This window comes from Gossypium raimondii, chromosome 13, assembly GCF_025698545.1.
Source record: "Gossypium raimondii isolate GPD5lz chromosome 13, ASM2569854v1, whole genome shotgun sequence".
Taxonomy (NCBI): Eukaryota; Viridiplantae; Streptophyta; class Magnoliopsida; order Malvales; family Malvaceae; genus Gossypium; species Gossypium raimondii.
The window spans coordinates 2,248,806-2,272,290 of NC_068577.1; the positions used below are offsets into that span (position 1 = coordinate 2,248,806).

The 23,485-nt window shown below is 31.4% G+C and overlaps 3 protein-coding genes and 1 pseudogene across 3 annotated transcripts; 1 reads left to right on the forward strand and 3 right to left on the reverse strand.

Annotated features, from left to right (window-relative positions):
• Positions 1–420: 420 nt before the first annotated feature.
• LOC105781878 (probable S-adenosylmethionine-dependent methyltransferase At5g37990) lies at positions 421–2,310 on the reverse strand. The gene is made up of 3 exons (XM_012606405.2): positions 2,159–2,310; positions 1,096–1,758; positions 421–977 (listed from the first exon to the last, which is right to left on the reverse strand). Exons 1-3 carry the CDS (start codon positions 2,279–2,281, stop codon positions 639–641), a joined length of 1,125 nt encoding a protein of 374 aa, XP_012461859.1. The 5' UTR covers positions 2,282–2,310; the 3' UTR covers positions 421–638.
• Positions 2,311–5,032: 2,722 nt separating this feature from the next.
• On the reverse strand, positions 5,033–7,798 carry LOC105781122 (loganic acid O-methyltransferase). Its single transcript, XM_012605696.2, has 2 exons — positions 7,649–7,798; positions 5,033–6,314 (listed from the first exon to the last, which is right to left on the reverse strand). The coding sequence occupies exons 1-2, from the start codon at positions 7,784–7,786 to the stop codon at positions 5,313–5,315; spliced, it is 1,140 nt and encodes a 379-aa protein (XP_012461150.1). The 5' UTR covers positions 7,787–7,798; the 3' UTR covers positions 5,033–5,312.
• A 6,263-nt stretch (positions 7,799–14,061) lies between these two features.
• On the forward strand, positions 14,062–14,593 carry LOC128036022 (succinate dehydrogenase assembly factor 2, mitochondrial-like; annotated as a pseudogene).
• A 3,770-nt stretch (positions 14,594–18,363) lies between these two features.
• LOC105784433 (MACPF domain-containing protein At1g14780) lies at positions 18,364–22,418 on the reverse strand. Its single transcript, XM_012610316.2, has 8 exons — positions 22,062–22,418; positions 21,685–21,926; positions 20,448–20,640; positions 20,142–20,216; positions 19,658–19,841; positions 19,402–19,571; positions 19,179–19,243; positions 18,364–19,067 (listed from the first exon to the last, which is right to left on the reverse strand). The coding sequence occupies exons 1-8, from the start codon at positions 22,317–22,319 to the stop codon at positions 18,446–18,448; spliced, it is 1,809 nt and encodes a 602-aa protein (XP_012465770.1). The 5' UTR covers positions 22,320–22,418; the 3' UTR covers positions 18,364–18,445.
• Between the last annotated feature and the right edge of the window lie 1,067 nt (positions 22,419–23,485).

Sequence of the window (23,485 nt, forward strand, 5' to 3'; positions counted from 1 at the left end):
GTCCCTAAACTTGGTAAATTTTTTCACTTTGGTTTTAACATTTTTTTGTCCACATTAATACTAAAATTGAGTAGTTTTTCTCAATTTAATTTTTAAACTTAGATTTTGTTAAAATATGATAATATGACGTTGTAAGATTGTATCACGTAATCACTTGATTAAATTTTAATTTTTTTATTTAATGTTTTTAGGTGGTGACATGACAGACTCTCAGAGTGCCACGGCATCATACATTAATGGAATACAAGTTTAAGGATCAAATCGAAAAAATAATCAAATTTCGGGACTAAATATTGATTTATCCCGGATTAATAATTCTGAAATTTTATATATACATATAATAATTAAAACATATTATTTTGTTCAAGATTAGGTTAACCTACTCCGACTAATTAATAAAACTGATATCAGAAAATGACATACAAAAAAAGAAACCCAGAAAATGGGATTCTAATTATTATAGATCCAAACCATCAGAGAACAAACTTGCCCATTCATACCAGCAATCCATCCAAACAAAGTACAAATTTATGCTTTAATAAAATAATCCAAGAAACCTGAATCTTATCAAACATGTTTGCATGCAAGATAGAGTCTTTTCGGATAGCATCGTTACGATATCGAAATGAAGCGTTGATTTATTTACGTTTTAAAATGGCAAATAGCTGAAGTCCATCCCTGTAACATGATTCCAGTTGCTGAGAAATGTCTGATAGTTTTAGGACAAGGTGATCGAACAATTCATCAATGGCTTTGCTGGGAAAATGATTGCTGAACATTCCCTCCATAGCGGCCCTTACATGTTTCACAAAGACGGGGATGTCAATGGGACCTTTTAGCCATGGTGCAGGGTTCATCAGTTCTATCACTTCTATGCTGAATAGTCCGTTTCTTTCGACCCCCTCAATGAATTCCCCTGGAGGGCAAGCATATATAGGCAAGTTGAATGCATCCACGTCAGCTTCACTGATGGATCCCTGTAATACATAGATACGTACACAACGATAAACATGGATGACAGAGAGGATAACGACGATTTTGATAGAATTTCTAGTATATATATTGGGGTCGAAAGACAAAAAGGTATTTACTTACGGTTTTCACCATGTCCATGAGGATGGAACCCATGCAATCGTACATTATACCATTCACAACTTGAGAATAAGGCATCCCATCTGGAATACTTGACCCAACAATCACAATCATCCCTCCCGACACCATCTCTCGACCTCTGGCGCTCAAGAAATCGTCCAAGTCCTCAGCGAACTGCGTCGCATACGCCATTAAAACTTCAGGTGGAGCACTGGTGTAGTGAATCTTGCCTTTGTTCCACGCCGGAGAACGCTCGTCTCGCAGCTCCTTCGGCAACCGAGAAAGCCAATGCAACGAATACGAGCAATGGGCTAAATGGAGTGATGATTTAGGCAATACTTGGTTATGGAAAGAACCAGGAACGGAAGCTACAAGGTATTGCTTGTCTTGTGGGAGATAAGTGAAGAGGGTATTGAAATCGTTTGTGAATTGGTCGTTGAAAATCACTTGAAATTCAGGCATTTGAGAAGATGTAGGACACTGAGATATGTACTTTTTCTCTACGATTAGGAGCAAATCTTGCATGGAATTTATTGTGTTTGATCCAACCCCACATCCAAAATCTGCGACACGAAATATGTTTGATGTTGAAGAGAGGGTTTCCACATCAAGGTTCTTCATAATTGCATCTTCAATTTTTTTGGTCACAACATTTGCCGATAATCTCTGCAAAATTGGATTTATTTTAATAAAATATCGAATATAAGGACTTCGTTTGAACGAGTTTTTCTTTTTCTTTATCATAAAATATAATACAATTCACTAATTGAGAAATCTATACATAAAATGTGGGAATTTAACAGATTAATCATGTGATCATGAAAATTTTATTATTGAACACACCATAACTTGACCCTAATTTATATCGTTTTGAAAGTAAATTAATCCAAATGAAGCATTAATCATTCATTTACATAAAAAAAAACCATTAATTATGAAATCTACCTATATGAAAAGTGTGAATTAAACAGATTAATCATGTGATCATGAAAATTTTAGCAGAGTTCATTTCTAAAATCTACTTTATTTTCTTCTATAATATTAACTTTGAATTGAAGTTTTGCACCTGGTAGGAGGAGTTGTTGGAGTAGCTATTAGTTCCGTGTCCGCCGATGACCTGTGCCGTTGAATTCTCTGATGCCGTGTCATTGTTCTCCTTTGCGAGTGAATCGGACACCAGAGCAGCCATTCCCTCCGTTAGTTTTGTATGTATTTAGATCACTGAAGCAAAAGATTGAGCGATTATAATTACCTTTGCATCTATATATATAAATGGTAGAGGAGTATGTGAACACCATATGTGCATGGGACATGTATGGAAATTATTATTATTTAAATTTTTTTAATGTTAAATGTCAATACTTAAAACTACTCATACCCCCTCTCCAATCCATAAATAGGAAGATAATAGACTTCAGCACACTCGAACCCATATCCTCCTACATTAGCAACAATACTCATGCCAGTCGACTTAAAACTCAATCGAACTAAAATTTAAATATTTCAAAGTATCATTTGTACATTTCTAAATTTTCAAGCTAAAAAAATGTTTTTTCTTCCATTGTAACAACATGAATTTGAATATATATTAATTGAAACATGAGTAAGATTATTAAATTTGCAATCAGATTGATTAAACATCATGTTCCATGATATTGACATCCATATATGGATCGATTTGGTTGTCAAATGCATATTTATTAATTTTAAAAAAATTTAACGAAAGAAAACCTTCAAATAAAGATTAAATAATGTTAGATTAATGTAGCGCCAAAATTATGGTACTTTATCTTCACTAAATAAATGGAAGGTTTATGGTTGTGGTCCTTGAGTTTTGATTTCCTATCTTTAAAATTATAAAAAGTATAATAGCTTTTTGGCCCTTCAAATTTATAAAAAAAAAAGAAGAAGTCCTTTTAGTTCTTGAATCTGTATCTTTTGTCAAATTATCCCAAAATGGATAGAAAATTTAGCGTTTGTTAACTTTGCTATGTTGATGATACATCAACATTTAATTAATTTTTAAAATTGTTTTATATTTTTCTGAATTTTTTTAAAATTTTAAAAAATAATTAAATGTTGACATGTTATCCACGTGGCAGTCCACGTTTATGCAATGCCAACAAAGTTAAGAAAACGTTAACTTTTCTATTCATTTTGAGGTGCTTTGATAAAAGACACAAGTTTAAGGGCTAAAAAGATGAAAAATTAAATGAATGGCTAAATTGATTTTTTTATAAATTTTAAAGACCAAATAAATCATTATGCCATTATAAAATAAAATAAAAATTATAACGAGAGGTTAGCTAGGTTTTGTTGATTAATTTCCAAAGGCTTATGGGTGTGGTCCTTGCGTTGATTAAAACCAATTTTTGAGCAAATAATTTAATTAAACATTTTAAAAATATATAAATTTGATATCAAATAAATATGAGATATAATAAATATTTATTATAAGTATCCATTTGATATATAATTAGAAAATTAAATATTTAAATTTAGTCACTTGTAGAAAGAATAATAATTAGTGATTAATATATAAAGAGAGAGAAAGGAGGGATAATTATTGGATAGTGGGAAATTTTATTTTATTTCACAAGTAGAGTCGAGATTTTGTATTATTTATTTAAATTTTTTTATAAATTGAAGGATTAGAATGGGTTGTTTAGGATTAAGGGTAAACTGTTAAAATAGTCATTTTTGTTTATCTCAGATTATATTTTAGTCATTTACGTTAATGTGTTGTAACATTTTAGTCACTGAGCCGTTAACTGCTATTAATAATGTAATGGTAAGCTGACGTGGCGCGTTAAATCATCAATTTAAACAAAAATTTTAGGTTAAATTATACAATTAGTCTCCATATTTTTTCGTTTTGAGCAATTTAATTTTTTTCTTTTATGTCCTTTTACCTTCTTCTTCTTCTTTTTTTAATTTTCCAATCTCTTCTGCTTCTCTCTTTGTTCCCCCCTTCTCAATCTCTTTTAATATAGTTTTTCTATGTTTTCCATTTGTTAAATCTAAAGGGAAGAAGAAAAGGAAAATAAAGAAATAAAAAGGAAAAATTAAATTGTTCAAAAAATAAAAGTAAGGGAAGAAGAAAAGGAAAATAAAGAAATAAAAAGAAAAAATTAAATTTTTCGAAAAAAATAAAAGTATAGGGACTAGTTTTAACAAATGGAAAACATAGAAAAACTACATTAAAAGATATGGAGAAGGGAGGAAAGCAGAGGAAGAAGCAGAAGAGAATGAAAAAATTGAAAGTTAAAAGAATGTAAAAGAAACAAATTAAATTGCTTAAAACGAAAAAATATGGGGGACCAATTGTAGAATTTAAGCTAAATTTTTGTTTGAAATGATGATTTAATGTGTCACTTCAGCTTACCGTTACACTGTTAACAGCAATTAACGGCTCAGTGACTAAAGTGTTACAACACGTTAACATAAGTAACTAAAACGTAACATTTCGAACATAAGTGACTAAAATGTAACCTGAAGTAAACAAAAGTGACTATTTCGATAGTTTAACTTAGGATTAAATCTCAAACTTCCATACTTATAACATACTACTCTTGCCACTGGATTAAGAGGTTGTTGGCCTATTTTTAAATTTGCTAAATACAAAGAGAGACATATTTTAGTATTTTTACCAAAATATTATCATACTACACACCATATCTATGATTATTGAATGAACAATTTTTTTCTTAATGGTGGTTAAAATATTTAGAATAAATTATATCAGTAATCACTTAATTATTGTAAATTTTATTTTGGTCATTGAACTAAAATAATTACAATTTGGTTATTAATTTTGAGATTAGTTTTATTTTGTCATCCGAAAATTAAATAACTAACGGAATGATGATGTAATAATTTTTAATGGTGAACTATTATACAATACAAAGAAAACAATATGAATATACAAATATATATAATATGAATAAAAAAATATAATAAAATAAATACATGATTATCAAATCTAATCTTGAACATTAAGATTTATTAAATTAAACACGAGTTAAAAATGCGTTTCAACGCACTCAAACCCACATCCTCCTGCATTGACAACAATGCCCATACCAATTGAGCTAAAACTTAATCCGCACATAAGTTGAAAATTACTTAAGATATATAGATGCAACTACTTTAATAATCAAAGTAAAAATATCGAAATCAACTAAAAATAATGGAATCCCAGTACGTATGACCAACACCTTTTATTTTCGAATTAAAACAACGAGTAGCTGAGTTCGATCCTTATACCCTGATTCCACTTGTTCAGTAAACATAAAGAGTTTTTTGGTCAATCGATCAAACATTTCGTCGATAATATCAGTGCTGAAGTGTTTGATGAACATTCCCTCCATTGCTGCCCTAACATGAATGACCCAAGCTTTTATATCAACTGGACCACCTACCAAAGAAGCAGGATTTGTTAACTCCAACATCTCGATGCTAAAATGCCCATTTTTTTCCACCACTGAGGCCATCTCGGCCGGCGACGGAGTGTATATGGGCAAGTTAAAGGAATCCACTTCATCTTCACTTACCAGTCCCTCATTCGCCATATCCATGAAGGTTGATGCCATAAAATCATACATTAAACTAGCGGCCAGTTGAGAATAAGGCATTTCGTTGGGAAGTCCTGGCATGATGATGGTCATCATACCCCCAGTCACAATCTCCATTGCTCTAGCACACAAAAATTCCTCCATGTCCTTAGCGAATTGAGATGCATAAGCTTGGACAACTTCGTTGGGTGCATTGGTGTAGTGAATCCTCCCTTTGTTCCATGCACCACAATTCTTGTCTAATAACTCTTCTGGTACCTTGGAAAGCCAGTGGAGAGCATACGAGCAGTGCACAAAATGGATGGAGGATTCGGGGAATAATCGGCGGTGAAACGAGCCCGGCACACCGGCTGCGTAATACGGCCTTTCCCGAGGGAGAGATGTGAAGAGTGTGTTGAAATCGTTGGAGGGTTGGTCATTGAAAAGTACTAGGAATTGGAGTGTTGTGTTGGATTGCGGGCATTGGAGAGTGTACTTTTGTTGTATGAAGTGTACAACATCTTGCATGGCGTCGAAGGCGTTTGGTCCAACTGCACATCCCAAATCTGCAATGTAAATTGTGTTGGATGTAGAAGAGAGGTTTTCCACATCAAGCTTCATTGTAATTGCTCCCTTAATTCTTTCCTTAACCACATTTGCAGCTAATCTCTGCCAAATTGGAACACTTTTCAATCGTCTAGGATTAAAGGTAGAGAATGGAAATGAAATCTTAGAATGAATACTTTGCATTGATTGGTTTTCAACCAAGATGTAGTAGGGTCCTAGGAAATGGGAAATTGTAGAATATAAGTGGTCCATGATACTAATTAGGGATTAATGTAATATAGACATCATTATTAAGTTTTAATATCTAATAAACCTTTTTTACCAAAATCAAGAAAAAGTAACACATTGATTATTCATGTAGGACCCAAATTAGCATGAGAAAGAATATTGCATTAACTCCTACAACGGCTTTGGTTTCTCGAAATCATCAGTCAACTTAAATGAAGCTTTTTGTAATCACTGACGAATAAATTTTCCTTATTTTTATGGAAATTAGCAGAGTTCGGGGTCTGTTTGTTTATATTTAAAAGGTTTTACGAAAGATATTTTTTGTAATTTTTTGTGTTTGTTTTACAGAAAATGACTTACAAGTCAACGTAAAATAAGTCATTTTTTCTGTAAAATAACTTAAAATGACTTATCCGATCATTTTTCAAAAAGAGCACCTCTATAGGTAATTTTATTTTATATAAAATTAAATTTTATATATAAATTAAATTAAATCAAGCTTAATATTATTATATTGATAATAAATTTTATATTTCTTTTAAATATTTAAAATTATTAAAATTATTTATTATTTTAATAAATTATTTAATATTTCAATTTTATTTTAATAATAAATTTTAAAATAATAAATTTAAATAATATTCAATATTAATATTTTAATAAAAAATTTATTACAATTATAAATATATTAATAATAAATGTTTTGTAGTGTAAAGATTAAAATATGTCATAAGTCTATGTACTCTTCACAAATCTACAATTTAGTCTTTGCCCTTTTATTTTCAAGAATTTAGTCCTCTACTAATCTATGTATGTTTGTTTTACTGAAAGTAACTTTCATGAAATATTTTAAGAAATCTATCAAACAATAGAAAATATTTTACACGGATTCATCCAAACACACAAAAAAAAAAACTTTTCTAGAAAAATAAGTTATTTTTCAGACATCATTTTTCGATAGTTATTTTAAGTGAAACAAACGCATGTTTAGAATCTTAATTTATTTCTATACAGGTTCCCATTTAAAAGCAATACGTTGATTAGTTCTCATCTGCAAATGAAGTGCAAACCCGTGAAGGGTGTATCGGTTTTCAAGGTTAAAAACAAACACAGATTTATCATGATTTTAGACCAGCTTCGAGTAGACAATGCTTGCATGGTTAATGGTGAATATATATATATATATATATATAATGAAAGAGAGAGACCTGAAAGTAGGAATTTCTGGTATAGCTGTAAGTGCCATCGCCGCCGTTCACATGGAGTGAATCTGGAAGTGGCCGTCTTACGGTTTCACCGCCACCGCCAATGATGAGTGGGGATGGATCAGGGGCTACCTCTGCCATGATTACTGTAGTTTGTAGTGAGCGTTGATTGAACAAAGTTTAGTGAGATTTGTTTCCATTATATAGAAGTAGGGGCTACCATATGCATGCTAGCTACCATCACGGTGGAACCAATACTATATTGATTTTTTCAAAAACATTAATGCTCAAATTAATTAACATAAAACAAGCAAAAGTCATTCACACCAAAGACAAGAATTTATTCCACACTCAATATTTGCGAGGTATGAAATTAGGATATCATGTCATTTGTATTTACTTAAGATGAATATGTCAAAATATTATTAAATTTATTGGAAAGAGATACGAATAACATGATATCCAATTTTGTATAAACTTTTGTCATGTACCATTGGTAAAATGAGGGTTTTCTTTTTTATATATAAATTGGTGCTTTGGAACTGGTCCTGCACAATTGTACAGTCAACCCTTAGCTAGGGTTTTCTTTTCTTTTTATGGTCCATAATATTCGAGATATATATGTACCCAAAAAAAATCGAGATATAGAAGCTGCTTAATCTCTCATGTGGAGGCAATATGTAGTGCAAGTTACAAGAGATAACATATAATATATGTTAGACTTAGTTGGCTATTATTATTTTTAGACCTAGTTAGTACTTGATTTTATATTCTATTAATCAGATTAGTATTTTTACAATAATATCATTAATTTGTATTGACGTGATATTATTAGTCAATCTGATGATACCACATAGTAACATCCCAATATGTCATGTGACAAATATAAATTAAAAATTAAAATATATAAATATATAATTAAATTAATTAAAATGTATATTTTCACATCAAAAATGAACCTAGACAATCGATTATCTCGATAGAGATCATTCCAAATGTGTTTTTGGTATTTTTATATTTTTAATTTCTTAATAAAATAATCAATTTTAGGTTATTATTATTTTAAAATATATAAAATATAAACTTATGAATTTATAAAAAATTAAAATATATAAAATCCTATAATATATATAAACATATAAAACGTATAGATTTATAAAATATATATTGATAAATATTGATAATATATATTTATAAATTTATAATATAAAATTTAAATATATTTTACGTAAGCCATTATAATATTTTTATAATAATATATATAATATTATTTTTATAAATGTACTCGCTTTTATGTATTTATATGCATTATAGGTTTTATATATTTAGATATTTTAATAAATTTATAATTTATAATTTTATATATTTTCAAAATAAATAATAACTTAAAATTATTTTATATATAAAATTACTAAAAACGCATTTGGAAGGAACCTGAACAAAAAAAAGTCTACCTTTTTTAATTAAAATTTTAATTTATGTTTGCCAGGTGGCACCATTGGACTGGTTTGTCATGTCATGTCAGCACAAACTAACAATGTTAGAATACAAATTCAAGTACCATCTAAGTTCAAAAAAATAAAACCAACTAAATACATATGGAAAAATTCAGGATTCATAATATATATTAACCCAAAAAAACATCTATTTTTTGTGGAATAGATGAACATGAAAGCACTAAGTTTATATACTTTTACTATTTATGGGTTTGGAAGCGATTTTGGGTAGATCTAGGTATTGTATAAAAAAAAGATCAGATATGATCAAAATCTATAATAAGGTCATTCAAAAAAAATGTAGTGGTGTTTATAGACCGAACTAGGTCAAGATATTATTAAAATATAAATATATATATTTGGTGAATTACAAGAGGAGGGCAAACCCTAACGGCAACGTGACTAGCGCGACTCGAACTGAAACCACACCTGAGATGGTGAACACCTTAACTATTATGCCAGCACACGAGGGTTCAAAAATAATAAATATTTTCTTATTGCTTTTTGATTCCTTTCTTTTTCATGTAAGATGAAAAGCAACCTTTATAGAAAAAATGAAAAAAAGAAGAAGGGTAATTAAAGAAGAATTTATACCCTAAAAACCAAAGACGAAGGACCTATAGCTAGAAAAAAAAGTAATAATAGTACAAAAGATTCTAAATAAAAGCATCTACTTCATAAAAAAATATATAGAATTCTAGTGGTGCATAATCGGGTTCAATCTTTACATGATGCATGCTTAAGTAAAGTCAAAAAATTCTCTCTTCTTTTTTTTTTTTTCAACTTTAATTTATCTGGTGGTAACCAATGGGTAAACCATTGCCATGTTCTTCAGGAATATGGCCAACTGTTCATTAACATTTTAATAACCCTAAACCCTATATATCGACCCTAGCTAGCTATAAGCTAGGCATATAAAAATATGTATATAGCTATTTATATTCTAGGGTTACAACTTTCACTAATATTGATGTATTAAAAGATTCATCTCTATGTAAACAATGAAAAGTCCTCCTTTAGAGATGATAATTTTTTGCTACCAACTATGGCTCTTGCCGTTGCTAAACATCATTAGGTTAAATTACTTTATAAGTCCCTATATTTTATAGGTTGAAAAGTTCGAGCCCACACCAAATAGGTGTATGATAAAATGTTTAATCACCGCTTAATTCAAGTCAAGATAATTTAATTAATGTTGTATATTTACTCTAAAGCGAATATGTAAAATTGTAAATAACACTAAGGTTGAATGTAATAAATAAGATTTAATTATGTATTCGAATCTCATTTTGATTTTAAATTTTTTTTCGAAGTGGTACTTAAATTATCAATTTTGTCTCATTTTATTCAAAAATGTACAACATCCAATAAAAATTTGACATGTGTCATGTTCTTATTAATCAATATTTTTGGGTAAACTAAAGTAAAATTGATAGTTTAAGTACTCACTAAATTTGACGAGAAGAGTTAAATGAGTAATGTGGGTGTTTTATTTTTTTAAAATTTTAATATTATCAAACACATGATAGTTTTAGTCCACTTAACTAAATATATACCGTACAAGTTTTAAACCGAGAGACAGTTTGAATTTTATCATTTCAACTAAAATTTCGTTTATTTTTATATATTTTTATAAATATCAAATAATATATGATTGGGAAATCTATAGTGCAAAATTTAGAATATATAAATGAAGTATATAGTTGGTAGAACTAAAAGTAAAAATAGGTTATGTTATACTATGCGTCCATAATTACAATAGGAATGATCACAAAGCAATAAGAACAAGAAAATAAGAACACGTAGATTTTACGTGAACAGCTCTTATTAAGAAAAATTATTGGCAGATGAGGAGAAATTCACTAATGTGAAAAATAATAATACAGGAAGTTTTTTGCTACATACATTTTAAGGGTTAAACAACCCTGGTATAATCAACGTCTAATAAAAGAAGTATAGTCCTATATAGATTCAACTTGTGCGGTAAGGTCTGTATTGCCCCGATCAAGTTTAGTGGTTCAACCCTCAGTCTTTTGTTCTCATAAATTTCTAATTTTATCCCTCTACTTTATTTTTTTAATAAATGAATTATACACCAAATTTTTTAAACCGAGATTCGGGTCACATAAGTCTATATTTATGATACATATATATTATATAGTAGAATTAATATATAGTAGGTGTAGCGGATCAGCTACATATATATAGCTGAGGATAATGAAAAGAAAAGAATTGCCGACGTACAAGCTAAAATATTAATATTTTGAAAAGTGAAAAATGGCGATAAACGAGGCAACTCAACTGAGCTGGAAACTGAAACCCTTTGTGGGAAACCATTAATATTGGAATTGGGGAAAAATGCTTGCTTTTGTCTTCGAAAAGTCCCGCTTGATTTCTTAAAGGAGACAGGCGACAAGATCACTACAGTTTGTATTATTTTATTTCTGCATTTAAATCAGGCTTTATATATGTAGCTCAGTCTTTTAATAAATTACTAGGGCTCACTTGGAGAACATGCACAACGTGAATTGTGATTGCTCCATCAATCACGATTGTGATGTCTTACAATTCTGCCTTTTTTTTAGATAAAATATTATTTATTAAAATAATATATCAAAAGGGATTAGGTCAATTGATATGCAAATTGCCACATCAGTTGGTGGTTTCATGTGAAATCAAGGGGTGTGTGAGGATTTGTTAAGGGCAGATTATCTTCCCATTGGTGTCAGCTTGCGAGGGGATTGGGAAGTCTGATATGGCATTTTGAGAACGGTCAAGTGAGATCGGAAAAGGTTAAGCGAAATCGGGAAATGACATGACGATTTAGGACATGTCTTGTTAGTGCCAGGGGAGCAAAGAATTTCTATTGCCTCAAGGCTCTAAATCAACATATGAGATGATGATTTGGAGGATCAAAGCAACAGAGATTCTCTGCTTCCTTAGCATCGATAACACAAAATTTAGAAATTTCGGACCAAACACCAAATTTTATTATAAAAAAACCCCATATGTCCAGGGGGCAAATGTTAAAAAAAAAGAACCCAGAAAAAAAATCACCTACTCTTTGAAAATATACCTCTCAAAATCCATTTCCAAAAAACCCTAAAAGAAAATTCTAAACTAGAAAATTCCAAATAAGCATCACTCTAACCCTAAACTACTTAAGGAAATTTTTTAACTATTTGGAGTTATTATGAATTTTATGATTATAATTGTTCAATACCATTATTTTTTAAGTTCAAATATCAAAGAAGAAAACTCTAAAAGAAGTAAGTCAAACTATCACATAGATGGTTTAAATATGATGGATAGAGTTTTTTTAAAAAGGTTTAGTGTGTGTTATATAAGTTTGTGATCATATTAGCATGATATTGCATTTTTAGCCATGTTTGATAAAAAGTAAGAGGACATTGTTTATAATAATTAATCGTATATATCAATTAGAATGACAAATAAATGTTTATAGTAATTCGGTATATATTTCGTACAGAATAAATGGTTAGGTTAATTCGTACTCCAAAACGATTTAGAAATCAAGAGAAATGAGAAATGATGAACATTTTGATAAAAAATTAAGAAATTATAAAATGGATCCCTAACTTGTGTTGTTACCCTTATCATAGCAATGAACCTCATCATGCAAGATTCAATTTGGGGTTGTCATCCTGATATTAGGAATGATGTACAAAAATATCCACTACAAAAATAATTCCATAGACGACAACTTAAACTAACAGGGAGAGTCCGTCAGTAAAAATCTGCATTTCTTACGGGTTTTCTTATCTGTTGGTATATATGCGACATATACTGACGGATTACCCATCCATCAGTATAGATACTTCTTTTATCCACCAGTTGATTCAATCTAGAAATTAATTATTTCTTCTGCACTTAGTGACATTGGCGATTGCTATGATATACCTTGAATTCTAAAATAATCTAATCCAAAATCTGTTGTTGTTTTCAAGTGAAAGAAACCCAAAGTTTAATAATTAGTCAAACAAATGAAGAAAAAACGGGAAATGAAATTAGAAGCTCACCTATGACATCGACGGTAGTTTACTGTTAGAAAGCCTTCCAATCGGTCCATTAGGGAAGTCAATCCCGTAAGACAAGTAATTAGCTCTAACCACAGTTGATTATTATTCCCATTATCCACCAATGAATCCCCAAAAATAAAGTAACAATCTTTTCCCAGAACTATATCTGAATATTGTCAGTTTTGAAGCATGCCTGAGCATTAAGGCTTGAACTGCCAACTATTGATCTTCACTCATAAACATAATCCTTAGCTGGCTTCTAATCTTCCTTCTCTCATCTCTGAGATACGTTTTATGAAGAAAATGAATTTTTAATCTAGAGATCAGAACAAAAGGGTCTGCATCTCCTGTAAAAATGATTTAGAAGATTCAAAACCAAAAATAGCAGTATTTGCTAGCAACAATATGGTGAAGGTTGTCGATCAACACATATTGATCCAAAATTTGATTCAAGTGGTAAAAGTATCATGAATGCCACTGTATTAGGAATCAAATTTCATTTTGCCCTCTTTACTCAAAAAATGGATAAATTAGTCATTATACGTTAATCAAATAACAAACCAGTTCTTCTTCTATCATCACGTGACATACCATGTGTACCTCATGCTAATGTATAAGGGTTAGGTTTTTAACAGTAAAAATAGATGAAAACTTTAACAGAAAGGACCAATTAACTTTTTGATTTAACATATAGGGATTAAATTGCTCATTTTTTTTTAGTAAAGAGAATAAAGTACAATTTAACTCCTAGTACAATAGCCTCTATGTTACTTTTATTAATTCAAGTCCAGTATGGTACCTTTGAGTATGTCGATTGATTTTAATGAATCAATGATGTTGGCCCTAGAGATTCACAACAGATAGTAGAGGCACCGCGACAATGTGTTTTTCAACGCATGATATTGCTGGTCGTATTAAGCATACTAGTGAACTGTGTATTTCTATCCATAAAGTGATATGAAACCATAAAAATGAGCTTTCTCAACACTGTAACTTTGAGGGAAGAAATCTAACAAATCATGCATCTCATTACCATCCAAATGTTTGCCATATTGGCTTAAATCTTTCTCTTTTGCAGGAAAACCCCAACATTTGGAAATGGCTAACTAGTCAAGAACAACCACCCGAAGCAGTGACCGTTAATCCTGTAAGAGATTATCTAAAATATAAAAGTTTTGCACTTGTATTTCTTTTATTTCCCAGTATTCTTATAAGATCTTTTGGTTGTTTAAGTCTTCTCTGCAGTGCAACAGAAAGTCTTGAAAAACCTCAACAACCATTCCTCTCCCGAGACCTGAGCAACCCCTGGCCAGCCATGGGTGAAAGGGTGGGATGATATCCAAAAAGGTCGCGATAGCCCAATCACCGGAAATCGGTAGCTTTTCTTTTGCCTTTGAGATAACAGGTTCTGAAGGCTTGTTTCTTTCGAAACAAATTAAGGTTTGTAATATGTAATAATTTCTTGGATATTGTATTTTAGAATATGAAATAAGGATGGTTACATCGCTGTAGTGAAGCTGGAGATGTAAGAAAACCCTGAATGTATTTGGTATAGGCCTTATTTAAGTTGATCTATAGCATAAAAATTGTGGCTTGAATTGTCATTTCTTCTCTGTGCTTCAACAAATAGTTGAAAATATTCAACAAGTTGTATAAATGCAAAGTGATGGTTCTAAGAAGCGCCACTCTATAACCCTTTTTAGACCCAATAGAGGGGACTAGATTGTTACGTACTCATGATCACCAACCTGGAACCTAGGTATGGCCCGAATCACCTACCGGCAATCCGATTAGGCCCTGTCAGTTGGACGCGTGCAGGCCTTGAAGTGGGGGTTCACCAGAAGGGCTCGCAAGGGAAGTTTGCGGTCCCAGCTCGCATATGCCAAGGAGTCCGCATGTGAGGGCTACGAAGTATAACAAGTAGACCAGAACAGTATACGTGTCCAGCATGCATGGAGCCTACTGAGAACGTCAATTCCATGAACAGTGACCATGTGTATAAATATTCAATTGTCCCCTTCAATGGACACAACGGAAAAACACTCAACAATATTATATGTTGAATATATCAGAATCCAACATTTGTTGCGGATTATCGAGTTAAATTTATAATAACCCTGGCGTGTTTCTAAGGGATGATGTGAGCCTACAGGCTTAGCACTTGGTGTCTAGGTGTGTTTTTGAAAGGATGTTAGCCTTCGGGCTAGACACTCAATACTTAGGCGTGTTCTTGGTTGGATTAGTTCGGTTGAGCATTCTAGCGTGTTTTGGGTGAATAACGGCATATCCATATATGTTCATATAGTTGATCATCAGGCTGAATCGTGATTGTTAAACGATGTAATGACTTGTGTTGATGCTTGGTAATAATTATTTTCCTTGGTAAATGATTTCTAAATGTGCTCATGTTACTGATATTATATCGTGATTTGATATTGAATGATCTTGTATAGCTTGAAAGGTTATATGACTCGTGTATAATGAACTCACCTATTGAATGGTTGTGATGACAGGGTTGATGTTAGTTAATTATTTTTCTATTTAAACTATGATTACAAGGTATGTTATATTGTATTTAACCTATGAACTTACTAAGCTCAATTGTAGCTTACTTTGTGTCGTTTTCCTATTTTCCTGTAGATATTATTTTGCGGAATTAGATGATCAGATCAACTAGAAGATCACACTATCTAGTCTCTTTTTTGGCAAACTTTGAAATCGTTATATCTCAGTTTTGTGGCATGTAATAGGAGTATTTAGTAGATATGTACTTATGTGTCAAGGAAATATATATGTTTTGTGTTTGTACAAATGATGTATGCTTGAAAGTTAAATGGTAAGGTTGTTAATGGCTTATTATGGCAATCTTGAATGTGGATTATGTGTGGTATATAATGGAATGATTTGAAATGTTGATAGGTTGTAATTTTTTATAGAAAGGTTGGTTAAGTGATAGCTTGGTTGGAACATATAGCATATTGGTTTAACCTTTTGCTTTGGATGTTATTTAGGTGTTATGTATAATAGTACTTTTGATAGAAAATGAATTGATGAATATGCCTTGTTAGGTGGTTGTTAGTTGGTGATAGAAGTTATGGTATCTTTGATGATTCATAGGGTAATTGATTCACTATGCTTAAACTTGTTTGAAGTAGGAAACACTTTGGTATTAAATGTTGTTTGTGATGGTGCTTTATGACATATTGGTTAGGTACATAGGATAGCGCTTTGAGTTGTGTTTTGGTATGCTTTTGATGTGTTTGAATTGACTTGAATGAGTTTCATGCATGATATTGGCTTATTTGTAGTATGAGTTTACATTTTAGATTTTAGTATGAATTGAACTTTCAAACTTGTGATTTTTCACCATCTAGGAAAAAGTATCGATATCTAGGACCAAAAATATCGATATTTTTACCAAATGAATAGTTTCAAAATTGGCAGATTACAAATTTGGTATTGATAATTTTTACTTAGTATCGATATTTTATAATTTTCATCGATATCTTGAAAATGATATTGATACCTTAATTTGGCGTAATGCCAAAATGGTACTTGATAATATTTTCGTATTGATACTTATTTGAAAATATCGATACTTCTTTATTTAGTATTGATACTTTACCTAAAGTTTTAAAATTATATAACTTGGTTCATATTCATGCTCGAGTCTAATTTAAAAGTGGTTTAAAGCTCGACATAGTTTTGTTTTTATTTTTAATAGTTGACGTGTGTAAATAGAATCATTCCATGTTTTCAATTGCAAATGATTGTTCTGTATTTATTCATATCATCTTGTAGTTCGGTCCAACGACCGGACCGTGTATGAGGTGTTACACACATGTTGAATTTTAGTTGCTCAAAGTTTTCTCCTTCTACTCATTCATCTTAACCCAAGACCTTCTCTCTCACAACTTCTCACCTCGAACACTATAACAACCATCATCTTCAACAATAACTCACCATCAACAAACTCCAACATCAAAGCCTAAATCCATTACCGCCATTCACTCAATTCTCAGCCACCACCTCTACTCATGATTCAACTCATTTGTCCCTTTCCTTTCTCGATTTCACCCGGAAAAGAAAAAAAAAACCCACAACAATAGAAAATATATTGACAGCAAGAAACCAAAAAAAGGCAAACCAATCAAAAATAGAAATCGTGGTTTTTTTTTTTTTTTTGTTTCAATCGATTAAAGGGTTTGATGTAGATTTTCACAAATTCAAATTGTTAAATGATGTCTAGAAACATGGATAGGCCTCAGTCAAGGTTGTGGTCCAATGTAGCAATCAAATTTCAAGATTGAGCAAGGGCATTTCATAAATAGAACCTTTATTTTGTGAAATTTAGGGAAACTTTTAGAAGAAAAATAACCCTAAGAACGAATTTTGAAAAGGGTGATGAGTGTTTGGTGTAGAAATCGACTTAAATGAAGATCAAACGATGGTAATTCTGGTAGTGTCAATTATAGTTGTTTTACTTTGTTGGAGAGAAATAGAGACTTCTTCTACAAAAATATAGAAATAAAATGGAAAAATTTTGAATTTAAAAAATGAATTATAGGTGGTAGAGAAAACCAACAGAACGGTTGCCATGTCAGCTCAACAATAGCTATGGTAAAAGGATCATGGAGGCCCCTACAATAGGAGTCAGATTGTATTGGCGTGCTTGACATATAGTGACACGTGGCGTGCCACGTGTATCATATGCTAATGTATAAGGACATTTTCTGACAGTAAAAATGAATGGAAATTTTAACAAAATAACCGTTTTGCTCTTTGATCTAACGTATAATAACTAATTTTTTTTAAGTAGAAGAGACAAAATATAATTTGATTCTTAACATAAGAACCTTCAGGATACTTATACCCCTTAGCCACTTAATAGCTAATTAACTTAAATATTCAATATATTATTAGATGACTCTTAACGTAGTTTAAGGGGCAACACTTGGGTGCATAAGAACTTTGCCACCATCCCCTAAAATATCAAATTACATTTATGTTGCTATAAATTAATACAAAGTGAAATATTACTTTAATTAATATAAAAACATTTCTTCATCTTTATATGTTACATTTTACAAGAATTTACACATCAAAAAAGAATTCCTCTAATTTCATGCGCCATAGAAGAAGAAAAAAGTGAGGCTTTCCCCTAGATGAAAAATTATACATAAAAACTAGAAAAACTGAAAATCAAATTTAACCCCAATTGATAATTCTTAGATTACTTTATATTTTTAATTAAAAAAAGAAGATTAATTTACATTTGCCAAAGAAAACTTTACATGCAGACTTATCTTACCTTTCTCTAATTGTAGCCTGGCACCCGTAACCAGCCAATACCCTGGACTATTTTCAGGTCCTTTGCACAATTGCGAGGTTTCCACAAACTTCAATAGCTTTGGTGTTTGAACCGGCACCGGCGGTCCGGTAGGGTACACGGAGGAGTCCACCACAACAGCCGCCATCTCCTTTTCTTTAACGGGGTTGCCTGTTAAAGATTGGCTAATGGCTGAAAGTAAACCAGAGGACCTTTGGGAATACCCAGAGGCGGCTTGTGCCCAACTTGACCGCACTAAGAAACAATTCGAGACCTTAGAAAACAATAGTCTGAGATGAAGAACACTCTTGGAACCATGTTTTTTGACATGAAGTTGAGCACCGGTGACGATGAAGGCAGCATCTTTGCCGCCGGTCCTCCATTCTGGGTTATATTTGATGGGGGCCGTGCATATGTGGGAGAAATTTTTGCGGTGAATGGCTTCGAAGAATCGAATATCAGCTTTATCGCCTGATGCTTGCCAGTATTGTGTGTCGTCCATTTTGTTTTCGAATGTTTGTGGTAGTGTCGATAGATGTTGAAGGTGAATAGCAAGCCTGGGGATTAAATTGAAAGCTTTTTAAAAACCCAGAATTTTACTTGGAAAGAAAAGGTCAAATTCTACCATAAGTCCCTATATTATGGTCGAGTGTCATAAATAGATATACCTATTGCATTTCATGCCCTCAAGATATAAGCGCATCCCAGTGACTGGCCTCATCCCTACAGTGACCTGCTAACACTTGTTATTAGTATTTTGTAGGGTCTGAAACATGAAAATTTAGATTGACATTTGTTAGGACATTGGCATATTTGACATTACATCATCAGCACAACCATTAACCAACATGATGATATAGAAAAGAAAGGGATATCGTGGGTATGATGTACCTGAGAGGTATTTACATAAAGCTTAGGACCCATTAAGTTGAAGTGAAGAGCTGGTGATGAAGAAGCCCTATTTGTTGAAGGACCTAAAGGGAGGTCATTGTGAATGGGAGCCCAAATCTTTTGTGCTTGGAAGTCAAGAAAGTATCGCAGTTCACCTAGCGGAGGCTTGTCTGCCATTACATTTAAAATTACAACACATCATGAATATGTTGATGAGGTTATTATAGGCTTAGTTATGAAGAAAGTTAAAACTTACATCGAAGGTATAAATTGATGGCATGTGATAAGAAACCTTTGCCAGGGGCATTTTTAAGTAGAGAAGTGATTGGGATGAAATTAAAATGAATGGCATCTGGCATTCCTGCGACTGTTGGAAGCCACTCACAATGGCTGCGAGCTTCTGGGTCACCTCCTCTCTTTGAACCTATAACAGTGATTCCCTGCATAACCCAAAACCCCTCATTCACTAAAATTAAACTAATTAAACTCAATTCCAACTAATTATTTTATACGTAATTTACATGTGATAAACTCGAATCCATAAGTTTAAAATCCCAAAAACTTAACCTTTACCAATAATGGTCTATTATACCTAATATTAGTATTTAAGCACACTAATGTTAACTTAAACTTTATGCTATGCTATTCGACTCTTTTTTTTTTTTTTTAAATGTTTGTGTTTGATATTCATGTGAGACATAAACCCACAAAAGGATTTCCAAAACTGTAGTGAGACTTACATCTTTGGTATTGATGAAAGGGTAGCCATCCAAGGCAATAGATTGTTGATCAAAGATATTGAAAGCCTCTGGTATCTGTATACAAACCATTCACATTATTAAGTGTTATATCATTTCTCTAAAACTAAGAGTGGGTTTGGATAGGTGATTGGGTGCGGTGCGGTGCGTTGCGTTTAGTTTACTTTTTGTCTCACGCTATAGCATCTAATCTCACCGCCATTGCTGATTTTACACTAACAGCAGGTAAACGCACCGCCATCCAAACTCACCCTAAGTAGGGAAAAGGATGGTATTGCTTTGAAAAACCTTTTGCTTTTGATCTTTGGTTTTAGGGGCAAATCTGCAGGTGCCTGTAAACAGTTGATCACCAAGATCGTAGAGATGTTTTTTGAGCAGTGAAGGCTCCAAATTGGAAGACTTGTCTTGCCTCACCAAAACCACGTCATGGCCACCAATGCTTAGCCCCACAATGACGTGAGTCCCGTATTTCTCAATGAATCTGCCAAATAATTTCCCCCCAGTTTTGGTTTCACATGCATGAATATTAATCAAATAAGTTGGTCACAGTCTTCCATCAACAACCAAGAAGACTAACAAATTTATTTATAATTCCATGCATCAATAACCTACTTACAATTGTCAACTAAATGCTAGCCGATGTATAATTTCACTGATACATTATTAGTTTGACTTACTATGAAAGGAAGGTGTAAACAAGAGAAACATGAAATGTTTAGTTTTATAGAAATTAATTAAAAAATGTTGAAAAGGCAGATGTTTTTGACATTTTTGAGTGAGAAAACATGGTATTTTATCCAGCAGGATGAACTCTTCAAATTGATGGGAGTTGAGTGATGGGATTTTTCTAATAGCTGATTTTGCTGACTTTAGCTAAACAGACAATTTATTTTCTTGTCAGACAAGGAAAAAAAATGGCCATCTTTTGACACAAATTCTAATTTGACCATTGAATATTGGAATTAATTATCATTTCATCAAGCAATCTTTTGATAATACATGTACGTGGTACTGTGGTGAAACTGAAGGAACGAGATTTCAATTTTTGCTTGGTCAAGGATTTCAATTTTAGTCTTGAAAAAAAGGGGTTAATTTGCAAATTAGCTATTTTTTAGTGTTATATTCAAAGTTTTTGTTGGAATAAAAAAAATGTGTACTACAAGAAGAAGTCAAAAAAAAGGAAAGCCCCAGATGAGAGAAAAAAAAAGAAAAAGAAAATTTTTATAAATATTTTTTAATAAAAAATTGTCTTAGATTAAAACCAAAAATGAAAACATTTCGTAATAGATGGTAACGGTAGAGTGATCATTTTATAATAAAACGATAACATAAGTGATTAAAACATAACATTTCAAACATAAGTGACTAAATATATTCTACAACAAACAAAATTGACTATTTTGATCATTTATCAAAAAAAACATATAACAAAATAAATTAGATCAATGGCCGTCCTAAATAATTAAACAGTTAAATTTAAATATATATATATATATGTATATATTAATAAAAGAAGTTGAGGTACCTTGCTAAGGCATAAGGATCCCAGGTAGAAGGAAGATCATTAAGAACATGAGGAGAGAGAAGGAGAGGATAGCGATGAATATGAAGATTAAACAAAATAATGTAATATCCATCGATTCCCAAGCATTTGGTATTGGCTGCATCTTTCCCCCATGACCCGCTTTGAAACCCAAACATTGTATTGAATCTCCCCGATGGTATTTTCCCTGGTATGCTGCATTTTTTGTTGAAAAACTCCGCCATCTACGTACACACCCACCCACCCACCCACCAATCATACACACACAGATACACTAAGATTATGGGTTTAGAGATTGAGAGGTACATCAACAACAAAAAAAAAAAAAAAAAAGAGAGGAAGAAATTGGTATTCATTACCTGATTGAAATCTAGAATATCAGACTGGTAACGAGTTCGATCGCCCTTATCGCATTTAATATCGATGGGAACATCTTTGATGGAACCGAAACCGGGTACGGCAATCTCTCTCTTATCGGTTTCGTCGAGTAAAATGAGCCTCTCCTTGCCTTTGCAGTACTTGAGTCGAAAATCCATTGTTAAATCGAATCCTCTTCCAAGGCTGCTAAGAGCCTTCTCAACTATTCCAATATTGTTGCTCATCTCACTTTCCCTCATACGAAGGAAAAGCTTGTCTGGGTTATTTAAGAGAATGTGGATAAAGACTGGGTATTATATTAGGGTGAGAAAGCTTTGACATCGTACATTGTATAATGAGATGATTGAAGACCAACAAGGAAGTTTCTCTTTCCTTTCGTTTTTATTTCTGGTTTTTGAGCTCAACTTTGACCTTTTTTTTTTATTTCTAAATTTATGATTTTCACACGCATGCACGGAATTTAATATTTCATTCATCATGCATGTCAAATTTAATGTAAATTAATATTTTTTTAATTATTTTTATACGTAAAAAATATTTAAATGCTGAATATTTATTGATATGTAGAGTCTTTTAGATAATTAATATGATAGAGATATTAGATTGATTTAAAATTTTACATGCACGAAAAATTTAATTATATTGATAAAGCGATTGAATCGTTAAAATATTCATCATACCAAAATATACTAAATGGTGTAAGTGGATCCCTACCGTATTTTATTTTTTGGTCTAATTCTATCCTTAGTCTATGTACTTTTGAACTTTTACATTTTACTCTCTCTGATTTCAATTTCAGGAATTTAATCCTCTCTACTCTTCTAATTTAATCAAAATTTAAAAATATTTAACGTTCAACTGATAATACTATGGATGAAAATCTACTAATATTCAAGGTTTGCTTTAAAATTAAAGTTCAATTGATAAAATATATTCAAATTTAATAAAAATAAATTAATAATATTATCAATTGAACTTTAATTTTAAATTAGACAAATAAAGGCACTAAATTCCTGAAATTAAAAGGAAACAGACTATATTTCAAAAATCAAAGAGTACAGGGACTGAAGAGAGAATTAAACCTATTTGTCATAGTGAAATAATTGGTGCTTGAAAATCTCTGTTTTATTAACATTCTCATTGTTGAATGTGAGCAATAACGAAAAAGTCCAAAATTTTACGTACACACAAGGGTTTTTTTTTTGATTGGAAAATTAAAATTATTTATTTATTACTTAATTCACATGTAAAATTTTAAAATACCTACCATACCATTTTCCAAATAATCATATTTTAAAATATGCATATTTAATTTTGAATAGATTTTATTTATTGTATAAATTTAATAAACATCTAACAAAATCTATGACTTTTAAAAATAATAATTATATTACATTATATTTTA